Below are 14549 nucleotides of genomic sequence, written 5' to 3'. Positions count from 1 at the left end.
GGCCAAGCAGCATCCTCTCTGCTCCTATGATGCTGCTTGGCCTGCTGTGTTCATCCAGCCCTGCACCTTGTTGTCTCGGATTCTCCAGCATCTGCAGTTCCTACTATCTCTGTCTCAACCACATTCTTAGTTAGTGCTTTCCAGATCCACATCACTTACTGTGCAAAGACATTTTCTTCCCATGTCTCTATTGCCTATTTTCCCAGTTTCCTTAAAACCCTGTACTCTGGCTCTTGATCCTTCCGCCAGTGAGAACTGTTCCTCCCTATCTATTCCCTCCATGCTCCTTACAGTCTGGTAGGTGGTGGAGTTAGTGGTAATGTCCCTGGACATGTAGCCAAGTTCCCTAGGCTAATGCTTTGTGGGATTTGAGTTCGAATCCGACCATGGAAGATATGAAATAGAATTCAGTCATCAAAATCTGGATTTAAAATGTTTGGCTAATGATGACCATGAAACACACTGTCAGGAAACCCCATCTGATTTACTAATATACTTTAGGAGGAAAATTTGCCATCCTTTTCTGGTCTGGCCTACATCACAGACTCACAGCAATGTGATTGACTCTGAACTAACCTCTCAAATGGCCCTCAATCAGCGGCAATAGGACAATAAATGTTGGCCCAGTCGGAGATGTCTACATCTCATGAATGGGCATTAAAAAACTGATTTACCCACTTCTATCAAATCTCCTCTCCATCTCCTTTTCTCCAAGGAGCACAGTCCCTGCTCTTACATTTTATCCATGGAGCTCAAGTCTCTCAACCCTGGAACCATTCTTGTAAATCTATTCTATAATGTCTCTGAAGATGTCTCACATCTTCTCTGAAGTACACCATCCAGAACTGGATGTAATAGTCCAGATGGGGTGAACCCTGGGTTTTGAACAAGTTTGTCATAACTTCTTTGTTTCTATGCTCTATACCCCTGTTCATAAAGCACAGAATCCTGTAAGCTTTCCGAACCACATTCTCAACCATATCCTGCACCTTCTTAGGAGGGAGTGAAATTCTTGTTTGAAAGGTATAAGATCCTGAAGTGTCTTGACAGGATAGGTGTGGAGAGGATGTTTCCTCTTACAGAAGAATCTAGAACTAGGGATCACTGCTTATAAAATAAGAGATCATCCACCTAAGCAGAGATAAAGCAAAACCTTTTCTCTCAGAGAGTCATGAGACTTTAGACTCTTCTTTCCGAAAAGTCTTGAACATTTTGAAGGCAGAGGTGTGTAGATTACTGGGAAGAAATAGGATGAATGGTTCATGGGGTGAAAAGGCAGGAATGTAGATTTGAGGTTATAATCACGTTGGTCATGTTCTGTTGAATTGTGAAGTAGGCTCAATGGGCTGAATGGCCTACTTCAGCTCTTTGTTCATCTGTGTATGTTCATCTATCATTGATATCCACCCACCATTCGATCTTCGCCCGCAGCCCATGTACACCCTCTCCTATCATAGACTCCACCCACCCATTTGATTTTGCAAGGGACTTTTTGGTAAAAGTGTTCCCCGACCATGAAAGGCGAAATTGCAATGGTCGTTCACGCTGAACTATTGAGCCTTGGTGTACTGCACTTGCCAGAGGATTAAATCCGACCTCCACAACATGTAAATCTGTTGCATCCAATTTATTATTTGACCAAATTAGTTTGTTCTGAACCTCACAAACTCCAGCTCCATACTCCACCAGTATATCAATCCAATGCTTTTTTAAAGAAGTCAGACAACTCACCACTTTTCAACGACAACCTTTTCCATGGGCACCTACTCCAATATTAACATGGATTGTGTTGTTTGCTCTCTCACTCCGGTCCCTCCCACAAGTGGAAACCATTTCTCCAAGTTGACCCTCCAGCTCCTTCTTCATTATAAAAGACCTCTTTCAGGTTTCCATGCAACCTCGACAATTCAGGTGAAAAAAAAATCTTCCCTGCACTTCCCCACTGCTTTACAGAAAATGAAGTACTTTCGAATCATAGTCTCTGCAGGAAAGTAGAAAACGCAGTGATTGATTTGAGGAACACAGGACCCCATAAGCAGCAATGAGATAAATGACCGGATAATCAGGCACCATGGTCTTATAAAATATAAACATATGAGATAATACACATACATATAAACATATAAAGTTATGTAGTGAGTAGATAAAATAGAAGCAGGAAGGTTATTTCCACTAGTGGGTGAAACTAGAACCGGGGGAATAACCTCAAAATAAGGGGGGAGCAGGTTTAGGACTGAGTTGAGGAGGAACTTCTTCACCCAAAGGGTTGTGAATCTGTGGAATTCCCTGCCCAGTGAGGCTACCTCATTGAATGTTTTTAAGGCAAAGATTGATTTTTGAATAGTAAAGGAATTAAGGGTTAGGGTGAGTGGGCGGGTAAGTGGAGCTGAGTCTCAAAAAGATCAGCCATGATCTTATTAAATGGTGGAGCAGGCTCAATGGGCCAGCTGGCCTATTTCTGCTCCTATTTCTTATGTTCTTATGTCTTGGTAGAGGTCCACTCCTCTCTAGAGGGGAATGGGTCGGACACCAAAAAAGAGAAAACCAAACCATCATCAAGAGAAAATGAGACCATGTGACTGAGTGCTGAAACCAGAATCAGGAAGAAAATTGATCTCCTTCTATTTCACTTTCCAACTGCTTGTGTTGACATAAAGTTGATGAATGGTGCTGATTAACCTCTGTCTGATCTAAGGGGACATGCTTATCTCTCTGGTCATGGCGATAGATGAGCCCAAGAGAGGACCATGAATTAATTTAATGGGGTGCTTTACAATAAATGCCTATTGTGGAGGCTGTGACTGGAGCAGCATTGCAATGGTGAGAGAAGGGTCCAGAATCTAACAGCACACAGTTTGGTACAGTTGCATTTGTGCAAAGCATTTACCAAACCATTGATAAGTGCTTGGAACTGTTGCAAGTTACAGACTCTCTGTCACTCTGCACTTTGCTTTGGCCAATTAAGTTACTGTAAGACCTTATCAAATGGAGGCACTGTTCCATCCAAAAGAAATCAGCAAAAGTGTACCTTAGAGAAATCAGTGCTCAGTGCTGTAAATCACAAAGCTCTTGAGTTGCAATGACAGACAAGAAAAAAGGGAGATGTAGGAATGTCTGGCAGACAATCTGTGGATAGAGAAGCACAGTTAATATTTTGAGTCTGTTGTGACTTTTCCTCCAAACTTCTGAAGGACTCTGAAGAAGAGTCATACTAGCCTCAAAAGGTAAATCCTGTTGTTCTCTTTCCACAGATGCTGCCAGACCTGCTGAATTTCTCCAGCATTCTCTGTGTTCTTTTTGGATTTCCAGCATTCGCAGTATTTTGCTTTTATAAGAGGTGTAGAAGTGATTGACGGAGATTAATGAGCCTAATTCTGACACAATAATAGCCCTGAGGGTCAGGAGGTAGTCTGAGGGCAAAAGGGACCGCCCAAAACTTTACACCAGTCTTCTGGATGAAACATTAACTTGAGTTCCTATCTGCTCTTTTGGGTGAATAAAAACTATCCCACAGGCAGCTTTTTGAAGTAGAATGCGCTCCAGTCTCCAAATTGATCCCTCAAAAAACACATCTTGAAGAAACACAAATAACCTGGCATTGTTACATTGTCATTTGTAGGAGCTTGTCACATTGAATACCATGTTTCCTACATTTCAACAGTGACTTCAAAAATATTTCATTTGCCCTGACTCCCAAAATTGTCCGAGATCTCTGCATTCATCCAGTTCTGGCCCCTTGAACCTCCCTAATTTTAATCGCTCCATGGTTATATTTTCAGCTGCCTGGTCCCTAAGCACTGGAATTCCCTATCAAGATTCCTTTGCCTCTCTATCACATCTGTCTACTCCTTTAAGACACTGCAGGAGTTCCTCAGGGCAGTGACCTTGGCCCAACCATCTTCAGCTGCTTTGGCAATGACCTTCCCTCCATCATAAGGTCAGAAGTGGGGATGTTGGCCAATGATTTCACAATGTTCAGCACCATTTACGACTCCACAGATACTGAAACAGTCCGTATCCAAATGCAACAAGATCTGGGCAATATCCAGGCTTGTCCGACAAGAGGCAAGTAACATTCACGCCACACAAATGCCAGACAATGACCATCTCCAACAACAAAGAGTCTAAACATCAACCCTTGACATTCAATGGCATTACCATTACTGAATGCCCCACTATCAACATCTTGAGGATAACTGTAGGCCAGAAACTGAACTGGACAAGCTAGATAACTACATTGGCGACAGGAACATGTCAGAAACTAGGAAGCTACAATGAGTAACTCAACTCCTGACTTCCAAAACCTGTCCACCATAGACAAGACCCAAGTCAGGAGTGTAATACTGCCCACTTGCCTGATGGGTGCAGCTCCAATATCAGTTAAGAAGCTTGACACCATCCAGGACAAAGCAGCCCATTTGATTGGCACTACATCCACAAGCCTGCATTCCCTCCACCAACAACATTCAGAAGTATCAGTGTGTTCCATCGACAAGATGCACTGCAGAAATGCACCAAGGCTCCTTCAACAGCACCCTCCAAATTCAAAAACTCCACCATCTAAAAGGACAAGGGCAACAGGTACATAGAAACACAATCACTTGCAAGATCCCCTCCAAGCCATTCACTATTCTGTCTTGGAAATATATAGCTGGGTCAAAATCCTGGAATTCCCTCCCTAAGGGAATTGTGGGTATACCTACAGCACATGGACTGCAGCGGATCAAGAAGGCAGCTCACCCCCACCTTCTCAAGAGCAACGTGAGATGGGTAATAAATGCTGGCCCCGCCAGTCACACCCACATCCCACAGGTGAATAAACTTTGGCCAGTTGTTGTTAACAACATTAGGTGACTTGGTGTATAATGTTGGTTTGTAAATGTTGCTGTGAAAACAAATTGAGATATTTTATTATGTTAAAGACTCTATGCAAACCATAAATATATACGTGTTGTTGATGAAGCCCTTTGTAGGAGCTGAAATCACTGAAAGGTGCTATATAAATTAAGTTCTTCAGTTTTCTTGACTGAGAACTGGCTGATGATTGTATTCAGAGATATTTAACACACTGCAGATTGTAAAATATTTCAAGCCTATTGGTCATTTGATTATTTTCTTCCATATCCTTATGATTATCAATGGTTGAGATATATCCGATTTTAAATTTAATTACATTTAGGCAGTGGAATTTACTCACCTCATGAATATATTTACTTAAAAATCAATTTTGTTTCAGCCAGTCAATGATTTTATACGTGAGAATTACGCTGTGCTCCAGTGTGCTGTGTGCAAAATGCTCAGGGGTTTTACTGGTTGGTTCAGAGGTGGATGTTTCATCTGGTTCCATTTTCTCTGCAATTCCTGCACACACACACACGCACACAGAGACTCTCTCTCACACGCACACTCACAGACATGCACACACACACACACTCTGTCTCTCACACACACACACCCACATAGACTCTCTCTCACACTCGAACAGACACGCACACAGAGACTCTCACATACACACACACAGTCTCTCACACACACACAGACTCTCTCACACTCTTACAGACATGCACACAGAAACTCACTGTCTCTCACACACACAGACTCTCTCTCACACACACGCACGCACACACACATACACGCACACATTCTGTCTCTCACACAAACACCCACATAGACTTTCTGTCACCCTCGCACAGACACTCACACAGAGACTCTCTCTCTCTCACACACACACACAGGCACTCTCACGCTGTCTCACAGAGACACTTTCTCTCACATAAACACACACTCTCACACACACAAACACACATACACTCCTGCCCCCACCTCGCCATGCCCACCTGATGTCCCACACTGCCTCTCACTTGCCCCCTCAGCTGCCACCTCCTTGTTTGCTGCCTCCCTCTCACCACCTCCTGGCTACCACTCCTCTCCTGACCCTCACTGTCTTGCGTGCTATCCATTTCTGAGCTCTTACCACATTCCTACTCACTGCTTCTCCCCTGATCACTAATGCCTTTTAGAGAAGGAAATCTGCCTCCATTAGCCCTCTGATTTGCACATGACTCCAGACCCACTGCAATATGTTTGATTCTGAAATGGCCCTAGTTAGTTACCTTGAAGAAGATGGCTCATCGCTGCCACCTGCTGGCCTTGTCATCAATGCCCACGGCTCACCATTGAATTGAACAAATCTGGGAGAGGTGCGGTAGTGAGCCTTGTTTAAATCTGACTTTCTCACTCCCAAATGCATTCTCCAGCTTCTGTCTTAATCCATTTTTCCTTCCTTCAATTTTTGGGCTCAGAAAGAGGAAAGAACATTTCAGACACCATAAAACCGTAAGAAATAGAAACGGGTCTAGGCCATTCGGCCCCTTGAGCCTGCTGCACTATTCAATAGGATCAGGGCTGATCCGACACTCCTCACGTTCATTTCCCTGCATTTCCCCATAACCCTAGTCTCCACTACTGTTCAGGAATCTATCTATCTCAGCCTTAAATTGGAACCTCTTTATTCTGAGAGTATATATTCTGATACAAATATCTTCTGCTTAAAAAGAAATCCTCGTGTTCTGTTTTAAAACTAGTTGTAGCCTTATGGAGCTGGGACTGTTGAGTTTTAGTGAGTATAAATTGTGCCAGCATATTCCTTAGCTTGCAACAGCTACTACAATTCCAACAAGTACCCCATCAGTTCTGAAGCGAATCAGGACATCCTGAGGTTGTGAAAGGGGCTTTGGGAAGTTTAATTTCCATGCTGTGGAGCTTGCTGTGTGCAAACTGACTCCTGCATTTCCTACAGTGCCTTAGTGACCACACAACTACAACTTCAGAGGGAGACAGTGGTAAAGGTAATATCACTGGCCTAGTAATCAGAGGCCCACAGTGTCATGGTGTTTCACCATTGCCTTCTGTCTTCAGGGGCAGAGTGAAGAAGAAGATCTACCTCGGCCAGAATGGAAACGGAATCCGAAACAAAAGCAGAAGTTGCTGGAAAAGCTCGGCAGCATCTGTGAAGAAAAATCAATGTTAATGTTTCAGATCCGGTGACCCTTCCTCAGAACTGGACCGAAACGTTAACTCTGATTTTCTCTTCACAGATACTGCCAGACCTCCTGAGATTTTCCAGCAAATTCTGTTTTTGTTTCTGATAGCGTCCGCAGTTCTTTTGGTTTTTATTTAGGAAGTGGAACCCGAGCTGTTGGCAACGTTCTAAACTACATACCAGCCATCTGACCTAGTGCAGGGTGCAAGGAGGAAGCAGAGAGGCATCAGTGTGATTTGGACAAGCTGAGTGAGTGGGCAAAGGAATGGCAGGTGAAGTATATTGTGTTGCTGAGAGTTGAACAGTCCTGCTGTTCAACTCTCACTATAGTAGCTGCAGGAGTTAATGAAATCTGGAACTGGAAGCTAGTCTCAGAGATGGTGATGATGTGAACTAACACTGATTGTTGTAACAACCCCTATGGTTCACTAGAATCATAGAAATTAGGAGTAGGCCATTCAGCCCTTCAAGTCTGCTCCTCTTTCCAGTATGATCATAACTGATGATCCAACTTTGATCCCTTTTTTTTCCGTTCTGGCTGAGGTAGATCTTCCTCTTCACTCTGCCCCTGAATACAGGGGGCAATGGTGAAACACCATGACAAAAACTGTGAAGGAAAACTAGCTCAGAATGAAGCATCAGGAGACAGGCAATGAGCCAGAGATCTGTATCCAAGCAGAGCACAGGTGCACGTGGAATAGAATAAGTACATTTGTTTTTCTTCTGCTTACAGGTGGAAGGAGCTCAGGCAACAAGAAGACAGATGGAGTTAAGGTAGGAAACAAATGCTCTATTATCTGCCTCTGCTTTCTATAGAATCATTGATGTTGTGCTTAAGGGAATTTCCTTTGTGACAAATAATGGTGGCTGCCCAAAACCTTCATTGATTTTTTTTTAACAAGCAATTTTCAGCTTGAATTTCTCCTGTCTCTGTCTCTAAGATCTCTGGAAACAATTTGGCCTCAATAGCATGAAAGCCTGATATTGCACTCATAGAGTCACAGAGCAAAGAAGAGGCCTTTCAGCCCATTGAATCTGAACCAACCTATCTATTTAAGCCCACTTTCTAGCGCTCGTCCCATACTTTGAATGTTATGACACTACAAGTGCTCATCCAAGTGCTTTTTAAAGGTTGTGAGGTTCCCTGCCTCAACTATCCTCCCAAGCAGTGCATTCCAGAACCTCACCACCCTCTGTGAAACGGTATTTCCTCAAGGCCCCTCTAAACCTCCTGCCTTTCACCTTAAAATTATGACCCTTCAACTAAGGGAAACAGCAGCTTTCTATCCACCCTGTCTATGCTCCTTACAATCTTATACACCTCTGTCACATTCCCCCGAGCCTTCTCTGCTCCAAAGGAAACAACCCAAGCTTATCCAGCCTCTCTTCATCCCTGAAATGCTCCATCCCAGGCAACTTCTTCATGATGTTGTCTGCACCCCTTCCAGTGCAATCACATCCTTGACAAACGGGGAACAGGGGCTCGGTAGAGATGATTGTCAGCACTGAACCTCACTGAAGTGTCAACGGGAACATCCTCAGAAATAAACCAACAGCTCAGCAAGTCCTTGCATGCAACTAACCAGATGCATCATCAGGAATAGATTTTGCTTTTCCTATCAATACCATGGTTCTGACAGTGAGAGTGTTTACTAGGATGGACTGGACGTGTTGGATATTTCTTCTCAGACCAACTTTTGGTTAAGAACAGATTTAATACAGGTGTTCAAAATCAGGAAGGGCTGAGATTGAGTCAATAAAGGGGAACTGTTTCTAGTGGCTGAGGGTCACTTACCAGATGGCAGAGATTTAAGGCAATTGGCAAAAGAACGAGTGACGACACGAAGAGCATTGCTTTTAGCGTGGGTGGTTCAAATTTGAAATGCACTGTCCAAAAGCGTGGCACTTTCCGATTCAATAGGAGGTTTGGATAATGTCCAGAAACAGAAAAGAATTGCAAAGTTATGCAGGAGAGCCAAAGGGTGGAACTAACTGGATGAGTCTTCTAAAAAAGAAGAACAGAAAAAGCCAGACTTGATGTACCGAATGGCTGCCTTCTGTGTTGCACTATTTACAATTCCATGAGGGAGAAAGGAAATGTTTGATTTGGGGATATCAAGAGGATGACATTGAAATTTCAAGACTTGGTCACCCAGTTCCCCTGACTGCCTTTGTAACTCCTTCCCACCAACTGGTCAACATCCAGAGCAACTGGACTTTGGACTAAAACAGTTAATCAACTGATTTCTGTAAGAGACTCAAAAGCTGCTTGGCAGAACCTCATAGCACACATTTGACCATTCCACCCCCTGGGCTTCAGTCTCATTCAGATAAGATAGCCAGCTGTGGTTGTATATTGCTGAAGACTTTGTCATTTGATGACCACAGTACTCTCTCATAGAGAGTAATAGAGTCATAGAGTTGTACAGCACAGAAACAGACCCTTCGACGCAACTCGTCCATGCCGACCAGATATCCGAAAGTAATCCAGCCCCATTTGCCAGCATTTGGCCCCTATCCCTCTCAACCCTTCTTATCCACAAATAAAAACAATAAAATTGTCTCCAAATCCCACCATCTCCCCCAGTTCCAATATTGTTACGATCAAGAGACATAGGATGGAAAAGGCAAACTTTTTCTATAAGGATCCAACAAATAATTTCTAGGATGGCCCACGGTAAACTCAGGAGAATCATTCTTAATTTCTGGAGATTCTGGGACAAACCAGGGGAGTTGGCAACCCTACATTCAATCAAATTGAGGCTGATTTGCACTTTAGCTCCTTTTCTGCACCTTTGTTCCATGTAACCCTCTAAATCTCTTTAGCATTTTCGACGCCTCGCTCAGATCACTCTTTAACTGTCGAGTCCAAAGCAAGTACTGGCCAAGTTTATACAACCTTTTTAACCCTCTAAACAGCTGCTGACTACAATTCTGAAATGACCGAATTTCTGACTTGATGTCAACAAAAAAAAACTCACCTAGGGCACAATGTTTGATTTCAAGGGAGACGTTACAGTGAATTAGCCTATGCAGGTGTCGACAAATATTTACCCCACTTAAATGCCCCCTCCTTGCCGTCACTATGTGTGTTCCTACACTGCAGAAACTCACCACTCTCTAAACCACAATCAGCAATGTGTATCTCCAGTGAATCAATATTTCGTAAAAAGAAACAAATTTAACCAATCAGTGCTCTTGGTGGGATCATACTGTGCTCAGGTTGGACTACGTATTTTGGGTAAGCATGCTGGTACATCCCAAGGATGTTAACTTATCCCTTTTTCTTTCCTACAATGTGAGTTACGGCTTGAATCCAAAAGCTGGTGGTTGCTGACCTGAGAGTGACTGGAGGAAATTGTATTGTAACGGTCATGTGACTGGACTAGTACATCCGGTTTGAGAGAGAGAGAATTTGATTAAGGACTAGTACTTTGAATTTAAATAGGGGCAACTATCTGGGCTTGAAAGCTGAGCTAGCTGAAGTAAACTGGGATCTTATACTGGGATAACAAGGTGTAGAGCTGAATGAACACAGCAGGCCAAGCAGCATCAGAGGAGCAGGAAGGCTGATGTTTCGGGTCTGGACCCTTCTTCAGAAATGGGAGAGGGGAAGGGGGCTCTGAAATAAATATAGAGAGGGGGAGGCGATGATGGAAGGTGGATAGAGGAGCAAATAGGTGGAGAGAAGATGGAAGGGACAAGGAGGCGGGGATGGAGCCAGTAAAGGTGAGTGTAGGTAGGGAGTTGGGATGGGGGTTGGTCAGTTGGGAGGGAGGGGCGGGTAGGTGGTAGGGAAGACGGACAGGTCAAGGAGGTGGGGATGAGGCTGGTAGGTAGGAAGTGGGGATGGGTGTTGGTCAGTGAGGTGGGGGGAGCGGATAGGTGGGAGAAAAGACGGACAGGTCAAGGAGACGGGGACGAGCTGGGCTGGTCTTGGGATGAGGTAGGGGGTGGGGAGATTTTGAAGTGTGTAAAGCCCACATTGAGACCATTGGGCTGCAGGGTTCCCAGGCGGAAAATGAGGTGCTGTTCCTCCAGCCTTTGGGTGGCATCGTTGTGGCAATGGAGGAGGCCCAGGATGGACATGTCGTCCAGGAAGTGGGAGGGGGAGTTGAAGTGGTTCGCGACTGGGAGGTGTAGCCTAGCACCACCATCCCCAGCACTTTTCCCTGCAATCGCAGGAGGTGCTAAACCTGCCCCTACACCTCCCCCCTCACACCCATCCCAGGCCCCAAGAAAACCTTCCACATTAAACAGATGTTCACCTGCAGATCTGCTAATGTGGTTTACTGTATCCGCTGTTCCCGTTGTGGCCTCCTCTACATGGGGGAAACCAAGCGGACACTTGGAGACCGCTTTGCGGAACACCTACGCTCGGTTCGCAACAAATGATGACACCTCCCAGTCGCGAACCACTTCAACGCCCCCTCCCACTCCCCGGACAACTTGTCCATCCTGGGCCTCCTGCAGTGCCACAACGATGTCACCCAAAAGCTGCAGGAACAGCACCTCATATTCCGCTTGGGAACCCTGCAGCCCAGTGGTCTCAATGTGGACTTCACAAGCTTCAAAATCTCCCCACCCCCCGACCTCATCCCAAAACCAGCCCAGCTCGTACCCGTCTCCTTGACCTGTCCGTCTTTTCTCCCTCCTATCCACTCCTCCCACCTCACTGACCAACCCCCACCCCCACTTCCTACCTACCAGCCTCATCTCCGCCTCCTTGACCTGTCCATCTTCCCTACCACCTACCCGCCCCTCCCTCCCAACTGACCAACCCCATCCCAACTCCCTACCTACACTCACCTTTACTGGCTCCATCCCCACCTCCTTGACCCTTCCGTCTTCTCTCCACCTATCTGCTCCTTTATCCACCTTCCATCATTGCCTCCCCCTGTCTCTATTTATTTCAGAGTCCCCTTCCCCACCCCCATTTCTGAAGAAGGGTCCAGACCCAAAACATCAGCTTTCCTGCTCCTCTGATGCTGCCTGGCCTGCTGTGTTCCTGTAGCTCCACACCTTGTCATCTCAGACTCCAGCATTGGCAGTTCCTACTATCTCTTATACTGGGAGATAGTTTATTAAAGCAGCAGTAGCAAATATTTAAGAGGATAGTTTACAACGCCCTGAGGAACTCCTGCAGGGATTTCCTGGGGCTGAGATGACAGACCACGAGCAAAACATCGGGAGAGCCACCTCATCAACTCTTTCCCTGACAACTCATTCAAAGCCCTAGTTAGGACCTGCTGAAGAAAATGAGTAGCGACTGTTCAGGGAGTTAGAGCTGCTTTCAAAGGGAACAGTTGTTTTGAGTTTGAAATCACTGTCATCTGTATAATGTGCTGTACGGCTGTTTATCTGATTCACAGCCACTCTTGGGAAGAACAATGATTCTCAGAAACACCTCTGCCTCAGTAGAACTGTCCATTTAACATCTTCCTCCTGCTGCACTGAAACGATGTACTGAGCCATGTAAAGTTAAAGTCATTAGATATGTTTAGATTGGTATATCTTCACATAATATCATAGAATCCCTACAGTGTGGAAACAGGCCATTCAGCCCAAGTCCACACCAACCCTTTGAAGAGCATCCCACCCAGACCCATCCCACTACACTATCCCTGTAACCCTGCATTTCCCACAGATAATCCACCTAACCCACACATTCTTGGATACTATGGACAATTTAGCATGGCCAAACCACCTAACTTGCATATCTTTGGACTGTGGGAGGAAACCAAAGCACCCAGAGAAAACCCACACAGACACGGGGAGAATGTGCAAACTCCACACAGACAGTTGCCCGAGGCTAGAATCAAACCTGGGTCCCTGGCGCTGTGAGGCTGCACTGTACGGATTCTGTGATTCTAAGGTTATCTGGGTGTATATAGGAATGTAGAGTTGAGGTTAAGATCAGGTCAGCCATGAACTTATTGAATCGCATCGCAGGCTCGAAGGGCCGAGTGGCCTACTTTTGTTCCTTGTTCTTTTGTTTCCATGGATCAATGTTAGAATAGAATAGAACAGAATAGTAATTTATTGTCATTTGTATTTTTACAAAAAGTGTTTGCGTCACCATACTCTGGCACCCATTTTCATGACAAATTATATATATTAAAAAAAGGAAAAAAATGAAGACAAAGCCCATCTCAGTTCAATTCATGGCTCCTGATTCCAGATTGTTTAATTAAGTTTAAATTCCTCCAGTTGTTGTGGCAGGGCTTGAACCAGCCTCACTGGAGGATTAGTCTGGGCCTCTGAAATAAATCATCCAGCAACATTTACAGCTATGCTACCGCAACCCTAACTCTTTCCTCAACATCTCCTCAGTAGAAGATTGCTTAGTTCCATTGTGATTTCTGCATATAAAACCTTAGACTGCGGCATGTGCCCCATCCTGTGCTGTGACAGTAAGTGTTTTGGATTTGGGATAAGAATGTTGCCATGGTTACTTCCCATTGTAACAGCTCTGTGCCTTTAATTTAGGAGTCCTCGGAGAGCACAAACACTACTATTGAAGATGAAGATACAAAAGGTGAGACACAAAGAGAAAGAGATATGATTCTGCAATGGACACAGGGAAAATGGTTCCATTTGTGTGGGAGTCAGAACTGAGAGGCCTTAATTATAGCTCAGTTTTTGCTGCACTGCACTGATATTTTCAACAGTTTTCTCAATTTTGGCACCACTGGAATATAAGATCACGGGAGATTTTCCACAATTTGAGTTCAGTACATCTCAAATGTCTGTAAACTTTTGCGCTACTTTAGAAAAATCACCCAAGCAATGGGCCCAATCCTCACAAACCCTGTTTACAAGAATGGTCCCAAGGATGAGAAACTTCAGTTATGGGAACAGATTGAAGAAGTTGGGACTGTCTTCCTCGGGGAGAAGAAGTTTGAAAGGAAATTTGTTGGAGGTTTTCAAAATCAAGAGTGGATTGTGTAGATGGGGTGAAACTGTTCCTACTCATACAAGGAACAAGATCAAGAGGTCAAAGACTTAAAGTGGTTTGCAAAAGACACAAGGGTGAAGAGGGCAAAAGGTTTTTCATTCAGCGAGAGGTTAAGGTGTGGAAGTTTCATAGAGACAGGTTCAACTGAGGCATGCCAGAAGGCAGTGGATGATTATTGGATAGAAATAACATTCAAGGGTATGGGGGAAAAGCAAATGGTTAGCATGAAATGATGATGCTCAATTAATGAGCCAGTGCAGGCATAATGGGCCGAATGGCCTCCTCCTGCTCAGTAAACTTCTGTGATTTTGAAAACTGTCCACTCCCTCAGGGTGAATTCCTTAGCATTGCACACTCTGATAATGGTCCATGTTTTAGGCCTTTGATGAAGCTTCAAAGATTATGTTAAACATTTTGGGTAGAACTTGCTAATTTTGAAAGGTATTAATCTTTCTTCTAATTTACTAAGGAACTGATGACTCCAGTCACATGAGAAAACAATTTGAAATTTTTTTAAGATGTCACTTTCAGGCATTTGAAATTGACTTA

At 44.4% G+C, this 14549-nt stretch overlaps 1 protein-coding gene across 1 annotated transcript in view; it reads left to right on the top strand.

Moving 5' to 3' along the window:
- LOC109916368 (calcium/calmodulin-dependent protein kinase type II subunit alpha-like) overlaps positions 1-14549 on the top strand; it is a 170245-nt gene that overhangs the window by 149925 nt on the left and 5771 nt on the right. The window contains exons 10-12 of the mRNA XM_048603488.1: positions 5237-5312; positions 7776-7816; positions 13532-13580. Coding sequence (XP_048459445.1) covers positions 5237-5312; positions 7776-7816; positions 13532-13580 — 166 coding nt within the window. The remainder of the gene's footprint in view (positions 1-5236; positions 5313-7775; positions 7817-13531; positions 13581-14549) is intronic.

Source organism: Rhincodon typus, chromosome 12 (genome assembly GCF_021869965.1).
Source record: "Rhincodon typus isolate 14 chromosome 12, sRhiTyp1.1, whole genome shotgun sequence".
Taxonomy (NCBI): domain Eukaryota; kingdom Metazoa; phylum Chordata; class Chondrichthyes; order Orectolobiformes; family Rhincodontidae; genus Rhincodon; species Rhincodon typus.
The sequence above is the reverse complement of the archived record's forward strand: the minus strand, read 5'-3'. Positions and strand labels throughout refer to the sequence as shown.